The 18,921-nt window shown below is 44.6% G+C and overlaps 1 protein-coding gene across 2 annotated transcripts in view; it reads left to right on the top strand.

Moving 5' to 3' along the window:
- The first annotated feature begins 1,045 nt into the window (after positions 1–1,045).
- Positions 1,046–18,921, top strand: part of appb (amyloid beta (A4) precursor protein b) — a 59,649-nt gene continuing 41,773 nt past the window's right edge. For both annotated transcript variants that reach the window (XM_063006636.1, XM_063006637.1), the window contains exon 1: positions 1,046–1,161. In XM_063006636.1, the coding sequence (XP_062862706.1) occupies positions 1,102–1,161 (60 nt within the window). In that variant the 5' untranslated portion in view covers positions 1,046–1,101. The remainder of the gene's footprint in view (positions 1,162–18,921) is intronic.

The following is an 18,921-nucleotide window of genomic DNA, read 5'->3' on the forward strand; positions in this document are numbered from 1 at the left end:
TATGTTAACCATGTCCAGAAGCTGCGTCGACTTCTCTGGGCTCTGAGGCATCTAGGATGGACCATCACACAGTGGAAACATGTATTGCGGTCAGATGAATCAGCATTCCAGGTCTTTTTTGAAAAAAAATGGACGCAGTGTGCTCCGGACCAAAGACAAAAAGGACCATTCAGAGTGTTATCAGCAACAAGTCCAAAAGCCAGGGTCTGTCATGGTATGGGACTGTGTCAGTGCCTTTGGCAAAGGTCATTTACACTTCTGTGATGACAGCATCAATGCAGTAAAGTACATTGAGATCTTAGAGCAACATATGCTGCCTTCAAGACGTTATCTTTTCCAGGCACGTCCATGCATTTTTTAACAAGACGATGTAAAACCACATGCTGCACACATTACAAAGGCATGGCTGCGGAAGAAGATGGTACAGGTACTGGACTGGCCTGCCTGCAGTCCTGACCTGTCCCCAATAGAGAATGTGTGGAGAATTTTGGAAGAATGAGACAAAATAAAAGCTGAAACACTAAATCACTTGGTATCCTCGGTGCCAAAACGTCTTTTAAGTGTGGTGAAAAGGAATGGCAACATGACAAAGTGGTAAATGCTTTACTGTCCCAACTTTTTTTGGAATGTGGTGCAGACCTGAAATGCAGGAATTGACGTTTATTAATACATGAAATATCTCAGGTTCATCCTGTCTGCAATCAAATAAAACTAAAAGTAAATGTACGAAACTCTGTGTTTTTTTATTATGTGCATTTTCCATACTGTCCCAACTTTTTCTGATTTGGGGTTGTATATTTACACTAAGGACAAGGTACTTCAGAAACTATGCACATAGCAGCTTTGAACTGCTTTCTTATGTGGTTTGTGATAAAACTGAGATAAACCTGTCCACCAGACATTTTTAAAGCTGACCGCCCATTTTATCTGACCCCCCCTCTTCCTCCCAATCCAGTCATTCTAGGTTGAGTCACGTGACTTGGCGCTGGCTGGCGCAGCTTTGCATCTGGTACCTTCTCCCTACGCGTCTACGTTACAAAGAGAAAATCCGATCAGTGCGTTCATCAAAGCGGGTTATACTACTGTTACGAGGAGAACAACATGCACCAAAGGACTGTATTTCTGCTGGTGATGGCGGCGACTTTGTCTCTCGCTGCCGAGGTAAGAAAACATGGATTGTAATGGGAGAGCTATTCTCCCTGCTGGCACGGAAAGCGGCACAGACGATAAGATACGTAGGCCCGGGTGTGAGATGTTCACAGCTAACACATACAGTCCACAGCCTGGTTACTAGTGCATAATAAGTATAATAAGTCCTAGTTCATATCTGCGTGTATTGGATTGAATGAAGCATAGATGTGTGTTTGCTTGGTTTCATGCATAGCTGCATGTGTGGTAACGTTAATGTGTGTGAAGGGTACCTGGGTGACACTTTGTGCCAAACGTCAGAAAGCAATCATGACACGACTGAATCAGATTATCTGACTAATGTGGCATTTGTTTAGTGATTTACAAATAGACTAATATCTGTTATCTATGTATTGCGTGCCACATTTAAGACAATATCAGTAGACATGCTAGAGAATTGCAGTCTTTGGAGCATTTACGCATTTATATGGAATAATGCTGAAGTCAGGGTGACGTTCATTGCAGGTGGATGATTTAAACACAGGTTAATTTAGTATAAGTAAATAAACACAGCTGTGGAAGTCTAACGCAAAACAACAATTAAAAAAGATAAGATTTTACGCCAGTCAGATATCAATGCTGTGAATAAAAGATAACCAAACAATTCAGCATTAAAACATATTCTGTGTATGCATTAGTTCTTTTACATAATACAGGCTGTATAATTTACAGTGTGTGTTATTCAGTTGTGTTGTAAATAACCGCAGTGTAATCGCGCTGATTATGGTGTTGGTTGAAAGAGATGCTGTTTGACAGAAGCAAGATGGCGATGGAGAACTGCGGCGTTTCACAACCCGACAGGGCAGCATCGTATCGCTTAGCTCATTCAGTTGGAACAGCACTGTTTTACTGAGACACAATAAAGCGTTTGAGTTTTTTTAACTGATATGAGATTAATTGATGCCTTCTGGGGCAAAATACGATGAGCACACATGCAATTCGGTGTTTGTTTTTTAATGCGAAATAGACTGTCTTTATCACCTTACAATGGACTAGGGCTGCGCGGTATGACTGAAAATTTGTATCACGATATATTTTTTTTAACTTTTTGACGGTTTATTTTTTAAACAGACGGTTTTTATTACTGTTTTTTTTTTTTTTTTTTTTTTTTTACATTTCTGTGGCTTATTCCACTGTCATAAGTTCATTAGGGTTGCCAACTTTCAGAACTGGAAATAAGGAACACCCTGGGTTGGCTGAAGGCATAGGGTGGGGGGTGGGATGGCGGGTGTTTACCTGAGCGAGAGCGGTTGGTAGGGGGTTAGGGTTGCACCTATAAAAAATATAACGGGACTTACACCATCATAGGAGCATTATCAAAATGTTTTATTTAGGCTGTTTAACATTTATTATTTTCATTCTTTATAATAATAAATCAGAACCATATTTCAGGCAAAACAACATGCATAAAGAACATCATGTAACAACATTTTTACATTATCCATCTTCACATTGACATGCAGCCCCGGTTCTGGACTGGGTTGCTTTGGGGGGCAGTGAGAAAATGTTGCCCACCCCAGCGCCCCCATAGTGCCGGCCCTGCTTGTGTTACTTAAGTTTCACCCTAAGCTGGATTCGAACCTAGGGCGGAAAACTGCGCTACTCAAAAAGCGGAGTAATAAGCAGGTTGTTATGCTTATATGTCTGCTCACACACGGCGTTACTAAGACTAAAAGTAAAAACTACTTAAAATAATAACCAAACTCTTTCTAATTCCCACGGTAGCAGCAATTTCCTTCTGTTTTATACATATCGCCCTGTCTCAGTCTAATCTGCAGCATTTCTCTCCCATTGATACAAATACGGAACAGAGCGCTTGTTCAAACGGGGCGCAACATTTAGTTTTCAAATAAGGAACGATTCCATATTTTACAGGCCGATTGGCAACCCTAAAGTACATAGAATATAAACAGTTTGAATTTTACCATGCATATAATGAAGGTTTTCAGTACAGTACTATAAGGTTTGCTTGGCCACATAAAATGACACAATATACACTGATCAGCCATAACATTAAAACCACCTCCTTGTTTCTACACACTGCCCATTTCATCAGCTCCACTTACCATATAGAAGCACTTTGTAGTTCTACAATTACTGACTGTAGTCCATCTGTTTCTTTGCATACTTTTTTAACCTGCTTTCACCCTGTTCTTCAATGGTCAGGACTCCCAGGACCACCACAGAGCAGGTATTATTTAGGTAGTGGATGATTCTCAGCACTGCAGTGAAAATGACATGGTGGTGGTGTGTTAGTGTGTGTTGTGCTGGTATGAGTGGATCACTCACAGTGAGGTGTTTAAAACTCTAGCAGCGCTGCTGTGTCTTATTCACTCATACCAGCACAACACACACTAACACACCACCACCATGTCAGTGTCACTGCAGAGCTGAGAATGATCCACCACCCAAATAATACCTGCTCTGTAGTGGTCCTGTAAGAGTCCTGACCATTGAAGAACAGCATAAAAGGGGGCTAACAAAGCATGCAGAGTAAGAGATGGACTACAGTCAGTAATTGTAGAACTACAAAGTGCTTCTATATGGTAAGTGGAGCTGATGAAATAAACAGTGAGTGTAGAAACAAGGAGGTGGTTTTAATGTTATGGCTGATCGGTGTATGATGGAATCAGTATACGTGAAACAGTTGCAATAAATACAGTTTTTATTGTTTATTTAATATTTAGGTGTTGTACAATTACTTTTAGTTTGCAAACTTCACTGGACAACTTGACCACAGGTCTGTTGTAAAAAAGTGGACAACTTTAAATATCTCCGTTTGCAGCTTGCATCAGATTTGTTGGTATATTGTTGAAATAGCAACTGACCTGTATAACGAGGTCTGTGGTAGCTGGTGAACGTGCCCCGGGTTCCCAGCGAAGCAGACATTACAGAGCTCAGAGAACAAAGGCCTCTTATACCAGGCCTCCTAATTAGTGCTGATCACCCGCAGCCGTGGGGCTGACTACTTAAGCCAGCTCCACACAGCAGCGGGTGTCGCACCTTTGTTTGTTTTCCGGTCCGTGGTGGCAGTCGTCCACACGTTCGTAGCCTTAGCTGGTAGCCCTGGTGGCGTATGCCATTCGGGTAAGTAAAACCGCAAGGTTTGAGGTAACTGGTATGTTCTGTTGGTCTCGTAGATATAGTGTGGTGCGACGCGGTGCAGTCCTCGAACTGCAGTTCATTTTGCGCTAGCAGTTAGCGTTAGCGGTTTCACTCAGCGCTGTGTTAAAGCGCTGAGAGTATCCTGGCATCAGTGGCTTCAGTTATTCTGAACATTGGATTCTCCAACCGCTGGGTGGCGACTCCGCTGAGCAAGCGGTTGCCGTGCTAAAGACCCCGGTTCGAATCCGCAGTCTAGAACTGCCTAACTTTGTTTATTTGTTTCTTTCTGGTTTCAGATTGGTGTGTCAGCTCCGCGATCCAGGGCGCGCCGACCGGTCACTGCGATTGTTAGTCGCGGTGTTGGGTCTAGCGCTCCTCGGAGTTCCCCTCCTCTCCCTTCGCTCCTAAGCGTATTAGAGGTTCTCGCGCTCCCGTTTTCCAGCACCACTACAGTGCGGTGGTAACGCTCCCGGCTGCCACGCGGCTGACCGGGGTTCGCGTCCCGCTTCCTTCTGTTTTGGTTTCACTTTGTTTATTTTTCATTTAGTTGCGCCAGCAGCTCCGTCGGAGTTTCCGATCGGGTTTTTTGTGTTCTGTTTTTCGTTTGCTGTTTATCTTTCTGTTGTCCTTATAATTAAATAAAATATTATTATTTTTATTTACTTCTGCATTTGCGTCCTTTCTTCCCACGTGACAGAAAGGTGCGACCAACCATGGACGCAGCAGAAACGCCACCCCCTATCGACGTATTACGCCACCAGGGTGTGGCGTTAGGCAGGCACGAGGTGGCCATTAGCCAATTGGCGCAGCAGGTAGCTGCGCTTAGCCAGCAGTCTCCAGCTTTAGGAGCCGGCCCACACCCCCCACCCCATTCGGGAGGATGTGGAAGCCGCGACACCCCCATTCCTCCTCCTGAAAGATATTCGGGAGAGGCCAAGAGGTGCCGTGGCTTCCTCCTCCAGTGCGCGCTAGCCTTCGAGTTGCAGCCCTCCCGCTACCCCACAGAGCGGTCGAGGGTTGCCTATATCGTTTCTCTATTGACTGGCCGAGCCTTGGAATGGGCTACCGCCCTCTGGGAGCAGAACGCTCCGGAATGCTCATCCGAAAGCGCCTTTAAGGAGGCCTTAAAGGAGACCTTCTTCCACCCCTCGGGGGGTCGTGAGGCAGGCCCACGCTTACTTGAGCTAACCCAAGGTAATCGGCCAGTCGTAGATTACGTAATCGAATTTAGGACACTAGCGGCGGAGTGTGGGTGGGATGAGGGCTCTCTCACCGCCATCTTTCATCGTGGCTTATCGGAGAAGATAAAGGATGAGCTGGCCACCAGGGACTGTCCAACGACCCTTAAGGCCTCCTATACGCTGGCCACAGCCATCGATACCCGTCTTCGCCAGCGAAACCGGGAGCGGGGTACCTGCCCCCCGTTTACCCGCTTGCTGGCGCCCCCTAAGTCTCCTCCACCGGCCCTGGATCCCGAACCCATGCAGTTGGGCTCAGCCCGTGCCAATGCCCGTTCGGCATCGGGTTCGTTCTCCCGACCTCGGCGGCCGGAAAACATCTAGGCCGCTCTCGAGTCAGGGACTCGGGAGTGAGCCGACCTACCATCCCTGCCCAAGGTCTGCTTTTGCAGGCCCGGTTGTCCTGGGGCCTCGGGAACACAAACCTTCAGGTTTGTGTCGATTCAGGTGCGGTGGAGAATTTCATTGACAGCGATCTGGTACACAGGCTGGGGATTGAGGTCCAACCGCTAGCATCACCAGTGTCGGTCCATGCGGTGGATGGCCGACCTGTAGCGGGCAGCCCGATAACCCAACGGACAAGACCTCTCACGTTGCGTCTGCAAAACCACGAGGAACGGATTACCTTTCTTGTAACTCACGTTCCTCACCTCCAGGTGGTTTTGGGGTATTCGTGGCTGCAAAGACACAACCCTCAGATCGACTGGGCCACCGGATCAATCTTCATCTGGGGAACGCGGTGTCGCGACTCGTGTTTGCTGCAAGGTGGCACGGGTTCTGCTCCGACGGAACCGAAGATGGAGGTGCCGGATTTGGCAGCTGTTCCCCCTGTGTACCATGACTTACGGGAAGTTTTTAGCAAGTCCCGGGCGCAGGACTTGCCCCCCCACAGACCGTTCGATTGCGCCATCAATCTTTTGTCCGGCACTACTCCTCCTAGGGGGCGCCTTTTTTCGCTCTCCGGTCCAGAGAAGGTGGCTATGGAGGAGTATGTGCGTGAGGCACTTAAACAGGGGTTCATCCGTCCTTCCTCCTCCCCAGCTGGGGCAGGGTTCTTTTTTGTGAACAAAAAGGACGGCACCCTGCGCCCCTGTATCGATTATCGCGGTCTGAACGCCGTTACGATCAAGGATCGGTACCCGCTGCCGCTGATGGCCACGGCTTTCGAAGCCCTTCAGCGAGCTTCTGTTTTTTCCAAGCTCGATCTTCGCAGCGCGTACAATTTGATCCGGATCAGGCAGGGGGATGAGTGGAAGACTGCGTTCATTACGCCCACTGGCCACTATGAATACCGGGTGATGCCATTTGGGTTAATGAATGCCCCCGCAGTCTTCCAGAGATTTATCAATGAGGTCTTGCGGGAGACTCTTGGTAAATTCGTCTATGTTTACTTAGACGATATTCTTATCTTTAGTCGGTCCATCGACGAGCATATAGGGCATGTCCGACGAGTTCTCCAGCTTTTGCTTGACAACCATTTGTTTGTCAAACTGGAGAAGTCAGTCTTTCACTCCCCCACGGTTTCGTTCCTGGGGTTTGTAGTGGCCGAGGGCACCCTGCGCATGGACTCGGCTAAGGTATCAGCTGTGGAGAAGTGGCCAACTCCAAGTTCTTTACGCCAACTGCAAAGGTTTTTGGGCTTTGCAAACTTTTTTCGGCGTTTCATTAAGAACTTTAGCTCAGTCGCCTCTCCGTTAACGGACCTTACAGGAAAAGGTCCGTTCCGATGGACGGTGCAGGCCCAACAAGCTTTTGACGAGCTAAAAACACTCTTGACAACTGCTCCCGTTTTACAGTTGCCCGACCCAGAGGAACCCTTCGTTGTCGAAGTGGATGCCTCCGAGGTCGGAGCTGGGGCAGTTTTGTCCCAAAGAGTGGGGCCAGAGAAGAAGCTGCATCCATGTGCCTTCTTCTCGCACCGCCTGACTCCAGCCGAGCGGAACTACCCGGTTGGAGACAGGGAACTCTTGGCCATTAAGTTGGCGTTAGAGGAGTGGCGACACTGGCTCGAGGGGGCCAATCATCCTTTTCTTGTCTGGACGGATCACAAAAATCTGTCATTCATCCAGCAAGTCAAGAGGATGAACTCCCGTCAGGCCCGGTGGTCCTTATTTTTTGGAAGGTTCAATTTTACACTGTCTTATAGACCGGGGTCCAGAAACGTCAAACCGGACGCTCTGTCTAGACAGTGGGAACCGACCAGGCCGGAGACCGGACCTGATCCCGTGATCCCCTCGACCCTGATAGCGGCCCCAGTCACATGGGGCATATCGAAGGTCATTCGGGATGCCCACCGGGCTGAACCCGACCCCGGTGGGGGACCTCCTGACAGACTGTACGTACCTTCATCCGTACGGCGTCAGGTTTTTGAATGGGCCCATGCTTCCCCATTTTCGGCGCACCCAGGTGTGACTAAGTCCCTGGTCTTGCTGCGCCGAAGATTTTGGTGACCGGGGATGGAGAACCAGGTACGTGACTTTGTCCGTGCTTGCTCTGTGTGTGCTCTGAACAAGACACCCAGAGAGCGCCCGCGGGGCCTCCTTCATCCGTTGCCAATACCTGCTAGACCGTGGTCCCACATTTCTCTGGACTTTGTGACAGGCTTGCCAAAATCCAGAGGGTTCACGGCGGTATTGGTAATTGTCGACCGGTTTACCAAATCTTGCCTTTTTATCCCACTGCCCAAGCTACCATCCGCCATGGGTACTGCGCAAATCATCCTGAATCATGTGGTGAGAGCACATGGGGTCCCATCAGACATTGTGTCTGATCGGGGTCCACAGTTTGTAAGCCAGTGCTGGCGGGCCTTTTGCCAACTTCTTGGCGCCACGGCCAGCTTATCCTCCGGCTACCACCCGGAGTCGAATGGGCAGTCGGAGAGGCTGATCCAGGATCTGAGCAAGATGCTCAGGTGCCTGACGGCAGGGAATCCGACCACGTGGTCGGATAAGTTGATATGGGCAGAGTTTGCTCACAACACCCTGCATCATTCGGCGATTGGAATGTCACCGTTTGAGGCTCAGTTCGGGTACCCTCCGCCGCTCTTTCCTGAGCAGGAGCAGCAGGTAGCGGTCCCGTCTGTACAGCTTCATGTCCGCCGCTGCCGCGCCGCCTGGCGCAAAGCTAGGCAGGCACTTGTGGCCACCCAGCGCTCTGTGAAGCGCAAAGCTGACCGCAGGCGGCAGCCGGCTCTTACCTTCCGGCCAGGCCAACGAGTACTTGTGTCAACGAGGGATCTCCCCGTTCGAGGTGCCCCACATAAGTTGGCACCCAAGTACATTGGTCCGTTCAAGGTGGTAAAGCGGATTAATCCGGTGACGTATAGGTTGGAGCTTCCTCCCCGTATGAAAGTGCATCCAACCTTTCATGTCTCCCATCTCCGACCATTTATGTGCGGGGGAGTTTTACCCCCTCCCCAACCTCCCGCCCCTCGTATCATCCAGGGTGCCCCTGCCTTCACCGTCCGCCGGTTGCTTGACAGCAGGAAGGTTCAGGGTAGCACCCAATACTTGGTGGATTGGGAAGGTTACGGCCCTGAGGAACGTTCATGGGTACCGGCTCGCCAGATCCTGGACCCTGAACTGATCCGCGAGTTCCGGCGCAACCGAGCTGCGGGTCTTGGGACCTCAGGAGCTGTCCCTAGAGGAGGGGGTTCTATAACGAGGTCTGTGGTAGCTGGTGAACGTGCCCCGGGTTCCCAGCGAAGCAGACATTACAGAGCTCAGAGAACAAAGGCCTCTTATACCAGGCCTCCTAATTAGTGCTGATCACCCGCAGCCGTGGGGCTGACTACTTAAGCCAGCTCCACACAGCAGCGGGTGTCGCACCTTTGTTTGTTTTCCGGTCCGTGGTGGCAGTCGTCCACACGTTCGTAGCCTTAGCTGGTAGCCCTGGTGGCGTATGCCATTCGGGTAAGTAAAACCGCAAGGTTTGAGGTAACTGGTATGTTCTGTTGGTCTCGTAGATATAGTGTGGTGCGACGCGGTGCAGTCCTCGAACTGCAGTTCATTTTGCGCTAGCAGTTAGCGTTAGCGGTTTCACTCAGCGCTGTGTTAAAGCGCTGAGAGTATCCTGGCATCAGTGGCTTCAGTTATTCTGAACATTGGATTCTCCAACCGCTGGGTGGCGACTCCGCTGAGCAAGCGGTTGCCGTGCTAAAGACCCCGGTTCGAATCCGCAGTCTAGAACTGCCTAACTTTGTTTATTTGTTTCTTTCTGGTTTCAGATTGGTGTGTCAGCTCCGCGATCCAGGGCGCGCCGACCGGTCACTGCGATTGTTAGTCGCGGTGTTGGGTCTAGCGCTCCTCGGAGTTCCCCTCCTCTCCCTTCGCTCCTAAGCGTATTAGAGGTTCTCGCGCTCCCGTTTTCCAGCACCACTACAGTGCGGTGGTAACGCTCCCGGCTGCCACGCGGCTGACCGGGGTTCGCGTCCCGCTTCCTTCTGTTTTGGTTTCACTTTGTTTATTTTTCATTTAGTTGCGCCAGCAGCTCCGTCGGAGTTTCCGATCGGGTTTTTTGTGTTCTGTTTTTCGTTTGCTGTTTATCTTTCTGTTGTCCTTATAATTAAATAAAATATTATTATTTTTATTTACTTCTGCATTTGCGTCCTTTCTTCCCACGTGACAACCTGAAGTATTTTTGCCCCGAATCCAGTGTTTTTGTCATTGCTCTGAACGCTTTTTTCTCGACTGTCTATAGAGGAATCGTGTCCTTGCATATGTGAATTGTTACTACGTTCATAATGACGCTCTACCGTATACTTTTTTGCAGCAGCCGTGGCTGACAAACCATGCAGTATATAGTGTTTTAGTCTGCTTGAAACTGCCGACACAGCTCTTTTCTTTGGCAGGTTCTTCTGGTGCATCTTTGGTCTCCCTCTCTTCATACTCCATCTGTTTTTGTTTCATTTTTTCACCATATTGAGGAAACCTCTCTCATTTGTTAACACTATTATTCTAATGCTACCAGCTAACGTTACCGAGCTGTACTTAATCTGCACGGCGCTTAATAGCGCTTTTAGCAGCTAACAATATTATATGATTTGTTACCTATTGAAGCCTACAGCTGTTGTATTAACTATGCTACGGTACAGCGGTATTTGAAAAATCCATACGGTATGAGGAATCAAAAATGGTATACCGAATGTACTGTCATACCGCCCAGCCATACAATGGACTATGAAACACAATGTACTTAAAAAGTATTTTAGCTCAGGACATAGGAACCAGGGTGGACGGAGATGTGCCGCCTCTAGAAATGTAAAGTAACTAGTTTATTCTATGAATAAAATACATTTATTAGTTTTATGTTGGATTTAGGCTTATCAGGTGTTAAGTCAATGTTATATTGGGGTCCTACACTTAACTACAGTCTTCACTCCCTTGCCTCCCTTGCTAGTTGGCTAGATTCCTTTGATAATTTGGTTGCTGGGAAAACATGATAATGATGATAAATTTTTTAATTACTAAAGCCAACCTAGGCTACACACCTTTTTACACAAGTTTGTAGTTGTCATTACTTCAGTAGGTATTTACTGCAGGTACTAAACATGCATAAATCCTTAATTGTTTTACAATTTGTGACATTTAGGGATATTTTAGGTGTTGATTTAAGGCCTTTGATCTCATGCAACGTTTAACCAACAACTGTTTTAAAATGTGTGGATCAACTGTTCTCCATTTCTTAACAAAGTAAAAAGCCCATCATTGATGAATTCACAGAGAAGTAAACATTTTAGAGAATTATACAAGACAATCTCAAAGGGACTAAACATCCACAAGTTGTATTTGACAACCCATCACACCCCCTTCCTGACCTGTTAGTCAGACAGCGGAGCACTTTCAGCAACAGACTCATCCAACTCCGCTGTAACAAGGAACGGTACAGGAGATTGTTTATACCAGCAGCGATCACGCTGTATAACGCTTCACTAGCTAGGGACATCATCGAACACTAAACTACTATCAGGGCAGACTCATGGAGCATGTTCTAGCACTCTGTTTATAAAGACTGTACTACATATCTGTTATTATTTAACATTATTACAGCTTAGTATATCACATATTACATATCTCATCTAAAATATTTAATGCTAGGATACTTTTATATGACATACTAAATTTTTTATTCTATGTATTACATACAATTACATAGTGTGTACAACATTACTTGTGTACTTTAATTCTTTGTACTTTAATACTTTTTGCTTTAATGTACCTGGAGCTGCTGTAATAACTGACTTTCCCTATGGGATTCATAAAGTTATCTATCTATCTATCTATCTATCTATCTATCTATCTATCTATCTATCTATCTATCTATCTATCTATCTATCTACGTTGAGTAGATATGGAACGTCAATCACACTTATGAAGAAGTTGAGTAACACTGCTTAGCTGTAAAGGCACTCATTATAATGCCTACTCTAAGATCAAATTGCATTTTGAGTAGGAGAAGTCAATGGCTGTGATTAAGGGCAATGTCTATAGATGCCCTTGGATACAGTATTCAATATTTTACATATATAAAAGCCCTTACTGTGCGTTGAATGTGCAAGACATCACTTAGAAGATTCTCCAACAAAGATGCAGAAAGTTTTTTGTTGAACCTTTATTTAATTGACAAAAGTAGAACGAAAAAGATGTGCAATGTTTTCACACACATAGAATTTGATGCCTGCAAAATAAGAGTGAAAAGTTCATGGAATAAATAAATTACAGCATTCCACAATAAGCAGGTGAATTGGTTACAGATGAGGGAATCATAATTGGGTATAAAAGGAGAATCCACCAAAAGAAGCAGTCTTTACAAGCAATGATGGGTTGTGGCTCACCACTTTGTGCCAAACGTCAGGAAAAAATTGCCAGTTAGTTTAAAATGCAATTAATTTTACAAGTCTCTACTGTTCATAATATCGTGAAAAGATTCAGGGAATCTGAAGAGATCTCTGTTAGTGTAGGGCAAAGTCGGAAACCACTGTTGAATGTACATGACCTTTGAGATCTAAAAAAGCTTTGCATTAAAAACCATCATGATGCTGTAATAAATAACTTGATCTGTCTGATCTGAGACTGAAGTGGTCCAATCAGAGTTTTTGTCCTAACCTTATCAAACATCTGTGTCAAGACCTCAACATTTCTGCACATTACATTCCCCATCTAACCTGCTTACAGAGTGAGTAAAAAGATTGTAAAAAGGGCTGGCCTAAAATTTCCAAAAGACTGTTGGTTGTACAGGCTGCCAAAAGTGGTTCAATCAAATGTCACACTAGATGTTCAGTTGACTCTTTACAACCTAATTTTGCACTACATAATGAATTGACGGTTGAGTTCTTTATTACAGCATTGTCACAAAATATACCATAAAATGTATCAGACACTACAACAGACACTAGAACAATGTGCCAAAGTCATGTTTTCAAAGGCATTCCAAGAGAATTCCGGCAAATATTTAAGATAATAATGTCCATATTCCATAAACCTTTGTCATGTTATGTATTTTTCTTTATTAGGTTCTCTTAAAGATAAAGGTACGTGCTTGTCTGAAAAATCATGGTTGCACTGTTGCCGCTCAGGTGGCGCAGTTGTAAAATACGCTAGCACACCAGTGCTGGGATTTCGAATAAATCTCAGCTTAGCCATCCGTCTGGGCTGGGCGGCTACATGAACAACGTTTGGCTGTTGTTCATACAGGGTTAGGAAGATGGATAGGGATCTCATAACTGATGCAATTATGACCTCTGCTGGCTGGTTGAGGGCGTCTGCATAGAATAGAGGAATAATGCTGATCAGGTATCAGAGGGGAACGTGTGTCAGTTCGCTCTCCTCAATCAGGGTGGGGGTCAGCACCAGTAGAGGGAAAGCATAACGAAATTGGGAGGAAAATGGGAGAAAATACATAAAAAAATAGTTGCTTAGGTGCATGTATATGCATAAAATATTGATATGTTTTGTTTTTAATGTTTCTCAGACAAATTAGATGTTATGGATGAGACTTTTGGTGTGACATTTCAAATAAATCCTTATCCTTATATTGTCTCAATCCAGTTCTTTATGCCCGGGTTTAATGAGCGTCATTACCAAGACACAATTGGTAGTAAATGCAGATTACAGTTGGGGTAGTTTTGAGTGTATTTCTGTATTTTAATCTATTAATGTTTGCTTTGCTAAATGACAAATCTAGACGTTTGCATTAATGCAAAAGACACATAAAAGACTTGCACTGACACACCTGCAAAGTTTATATAACCTAACAATAGAAGCTTGCAGCGAATTAACTTGTTACTATGATGTCAGTACCAGATTGTCAACAGAATTAGATGCAACTCGGAGCCCTGAGAGGTTTTATTACGATCATTTTTATATTTCATCTACTGCTCCTTAATTCTGCTCAGGGTTTTAGTGGGTGTGGTACCCAGGACAGGATGGCAATTAACCACAAGGCTTCAACCGCGCACCACACACACCACCACCAGACATAGCCAATCATGTCTGTGTAGACGCACTGCCAGTCGATAGCACCACTGATATTCAAACCCGGATCTTAGCGGTGGTGGGATAGCGTAATAGACCTCTGAGCCACCCAAAATGTTATTAAATGTTATTAAGTGTTAGTCTGAAACCTAAGATTTGGTTTTGGACTATTTTACTTGGTCTTTATTATTATTTTAAGCGTAAGGCACTTTGCAATGCAGCACTGGTGCCACTGCAGACCTACGTGCAATCAAAAGCAGTCTCACTCTAACTCTAAATAGATTAGTTCATTTTTAAGTGGTGTAGGTTAGAGCAATTTAAAACCACCCACCATTCTGTATCCTTGGCTTGTGTTATGAATGTAATTAGGATTGACTTTGGGTAATGGCTTTATGGATTATTACATACCTGAAGGCCCTACCTGCAGTTACACACACTCACTGAACACATTATAAGCTACATCCATCTAGTACTGGGGATGCAAAATTGGCCAATTTTTTTTAAATCAAATACTGAACATGTTTAGTCAAGAGCAACCAGTAACTGCATACAACATCATTAAGTTGTCATGCTCTATAAAAAAAAAACATATTGAATGTGGCAGTAATGTAGAACAAGATAAGCATTAACACTGTTAGCAGAACCAGTTCATCATTCAGAATGTAGATTTTACACAAGGTCTACACAAGGTCACGGTCGCAGCCAGCAGTTTCCAACTTGAAACATTCGACGCAGGGCAGGAAAATTCTGGACACAGGAGCAGTTCATCACAGGGCCTTGGCCACCCCACCTCTCATGTATAACCAAACACGCCTGGGCAATAGCACCACTGAGATTTGATCCTGGATCTCATCAGTGATGTGATAATGGCTAAAGTAATAAACAGCTGTTTATTAATGGATGTTTATTAATAAATGAAATGAAGTTGAGCAGAAAAAACATGAAATATCTCAGGCTCATACTGTCTGCAATCCAATAAAAGTCAAACTAAATGTAAGGAACACTGCTTTTTTTTTTCATTTGCATTTTCCATTCTGTCCCAACTTTTTCTGATTTGGGGTTGTAAGATAAACACAGTTTTACCTTTAAATTGGAAAATGATGCAAGATCTCGTAAAAAAAAAGTTACATATAGAAATTACATATATAAAGTTACATATAGATTTGCATGTGCAGAGTTTGGCATGCAGTCACACATCATTCTTATCCAAAACATCTTCTGTTTCTAATTTTAATAATAATAGTTTCCTTGTTTACTATTTCAGTTGGTAAATTATGCTAGCCCACTGCTGCTGAGATCTAGAGTTAAAATTTCTAGCAGTGCTATTGGTCGTTCTAGTGTCTACATTCAGACATGATTGGCTGTGTCTGAGTGAGTGATGGATAGGGGTCAGCGTCCTGTCCAGGGTGTGTTACTGCAATGTGCCTAGTGATTTTGGGTAAACCGAGCAGGAAAAGCGGTGGTAAAACAAGAAAATAATGGTGCATTTGAAACTGGAGGGTGGTTTGGGTGTGTTTCCAGTTGGTGCTTTGTCTTTGTGCAGACTGTAGTCCTGCTCTCAACTGGAGTGTAGCATCAGCTATTGGAAACGACATTTTTCACTGACAGCATTAATCAAACTATAGCTTTGTCAGTTGTCGGTAAACCAGTTATATGTTGACATCCCTGACCTGCATTTATTGATAATTTTATAAGCTACACCTACTATACAGAACTTTGTGGAAATGCAGTTACTGACTGTAGCCCATCTGTTTTGTTCACTTTGTCATCTAACTGTACCTGATTTATTTACCATAATGGATCCCCATTGGACCCCCTATGCCTAGATGTTATGTGCATGGCTGGCTATTCTGGTTTATAATTAGAAAAGGTTATCAATGTCACTTATGGTTGAGTAAGTGGCTGTAGTACAGCTACCATGTTAAGTTTTACACTGTCACATGTAGCATATGTGCTCTAAACAGTCTGTAATAACAATGTTTATGATTTTACTATATAGTGCCTAAGTGAAAGTTAAGCTATTCATATCAGTGGAGGAATATATATATAGGCAAAGTTACTGTTCAGTTTTATTTTACAACCCAAATCAGATAAAGTTGGGGCAGTATGCAAATGCAAATAAAATAAAAATGCAGTGTTCCTTACATTTACTTTGACTTTTATTTGATTGCAGACATAAACATCCATTCCTGCATTTCAGGCCTGCACATTCCAAAAAAAGTTGGGACAGGGGCAGTTTAGGGCTAGTAATGAGGTAAAAAAACAAAATGATGTGATTCCAAACAGGTGATGTCAACAGGTGATTGTAATCATGGTTTTGTACAAAAGCAGCGTCCAGGAAAGGCTGAGTCTTTGATGAGCAAAGATGATCAGAGGATTTCAAATAAAAACAATGTACCTCAAAGAAAGATTGGAAGGGATTTGCATATTTCTCCCTCTACAGTGCATGATATCATTAAACCATTCAAGGAATCGGGAGGAATTTCAGAGAGTAAAGGCCAAGGGCGCAAGCTTAAGCTGAACGCCCGTGATCTTTGATCCCTCAGACGTCACTGCATCAAGAACCACCACTCAACAATAGCTGAAATAACCACATGGGTGAGGGATTACTTTGCCAAACCTTTGTCAAGCACTACAATACAGAGTTACATGCGCAAATGCCACTTACAACTTTATTGTGCAAAAAGGAAGGTTGGTTATGTTAACCATGTCCAGAAGCGGCGTCGACTTCTCTGGGCTTGGAGGCATCTAGAATGGACCATCACACAGTGGAAATGTGTATTGTGGTCAGATGAATCAGCATTCCAGGTCTTTTTTGGAAAAAATGAACACCGTGTGCTCCAGACCAAAGATGAAAAGGACCATCCAGACTGTTATCAGCAACAAGTCCAAAAGCCAGGGTCTGTCATGGTATGGGGCTGTGTCAGTGCCCTTGGCAAAGATCATTTACCTTTCTTTGATGGCAGCATTAATGCAGTAAAGTACATTGAGATCTTAGAGCAACATATGCTGCCTTTAAGACATCATCTTTTCCAGAGACGTCCATGCATTTTTCAACAAGTCAATGCAAAACCACATGCTGCACACATTACAAAGGCATGGCTGCAGAAGAAGAGGGTACGGGTACTGGACTGGCCTGTCTGCAGTACTGACCTGTCCCAAATGCAGAAAATGTGTGGAGAATTTTGAAACGAAAGATGCAACAGCGATGACCCTGTACTGTTGCACATCTTAAGATGTGTTTGCAGGAAGAATGGGACAAAAGAAAAGCTGAAACATTAAATCACTTGGTATCCTCGGTGCCAAAACGTCTTTTAAGTGTGATGAAAAGGAATGGCAACATTACAAAGTGGTAAATGCTTTACAGTATTCCCACTGTTTTTACTGAAACGGTTGTTTACGTGCCATGCCCCATGCAGCAGGCAGTTTGTTTTTATTGTCATGCAGGAAACTGTGCTAGTTAAACTAAGCTCAACTCTAGACTGTGTGGCTCACTGGTAATGATAGTCTATAATTTGCATTGACTTTTATTTTTGTATTTTTATGCTGCCAGAGACTTGTCCCAGAGCACAAACAGAAGCTCTTTCTTTTGTTACTCAAAACAAATCAACGGTCTCGTGAATCCTTCAGCCTGTAAATCTGTTTCAGTGGGTGTATGTGGGCTATGTTTGCACCAACTATAAAAGGTTTGTTATAACAGATAAGGCTGGGGGCACTGGGCAGGGCATAGACACAATAGAAAAAGAAACATTGCTCTCCCTCCCTCTCTTTCTCTTTTTCCCCTCACATTATCTCTTGCTCTCTCGTTTACTTTGTTACCTCATATTATTGATCTATTCTGTCTCTCTATGATCTACTGGTTTTTGCATGGCTTTATACTGTGTTGTATTGTTAATCATTTTAATCCAAGTTGTAAAAATTAGCTCCATGTTGCATCTTCCTTCCGCTTGTGTGGCCTTCTTTTTTTAAATGCATTTTCTCCCCATTTTCCTCCCCATTTAGCACACTCAATTTTGTCTTCCGCTGCTGAAAGATACCAGATTGCATCCGAGGAGAGCACGTAGCTATACACCCCTCTTCCGACTGTGTACAGGCATCTTTTCCGCCAATCAGGGTCCTTACACAGCGTATGAAGACCCACCCACCCACACATAGTCCGGCCCCCACCCTGCAGATACGGTGGCCAATTAGCACTGCCAATTATGCTCGCTAGATGGAGCCCAGCCGACCGGTGGCAACGTCGAGTTTCGAACCGAGGAGTTCAGAAACTCGGTGCTGGTGTGCAAGCGGAATATCTCGCTGCGCCACCTTGTGTGGCCTTTTTTGCTGTATTGTGGTGTTCTATGCTATTGCCTTATTTTGTTCATGTGCACATTATATGAGACCAGTACAATGTTGAATACGCCTGAATCCTAAAGTTAGTAGTATTATTTGTTGTACTGATCGTCCACTTGTAAAACTTGCCCAAACAGCAACCAATAATATTTTGTGATGCTGTATTGTATGCATCAGGAATGGTATATTCAATGTCTAAAGGAGCCTTGAGAAAAAATACAAGGCTTATTCTGGTGTAATAGAAATGTTGATCAAAATTCTACATAATAAGCTGCACAGGTGGCACAGCGGTAGAACATGCTAGCACACCAGAGCTGACATTTCAAACTCGTTGGTTTGAAATTCAGCTCTGCCATCCAGCTGGGCTGGGCAGGTACATGAACAACGATTGGCTGTTGTTCATACAGGGTGGGACCTTATAACTGATGCAATTACAACCTCTGCTGGCTGATTGATGCCGCCTGCACAGAGACGAGGGATAATGCATTGATCAGGGTGTGGCTCTCCATACACAAAGCTGATCTGCATATGAACTCACCTCGTGCAGGTGAAAAGATGCAGTCGACTACTTCACACGTGTCAGA

The sequence above is a fragment of the Trichomycterus rosablanca genome, chromosome 12 (assembly GCF_030014385.1).
Source record: "Trichomycterus rosablanca isolate fTriRos1 chromosome 12, fTriRos1.hap1, whole genome shotgun sequence".
In the NCBI taxonomy this organism is placed as follows: Eukaryota; Metazoa; Chordata; class Actinopteri; order Siluriformes; family Trichomycteridae; genus Trichomycterus; species Trichomycterus rosablanca.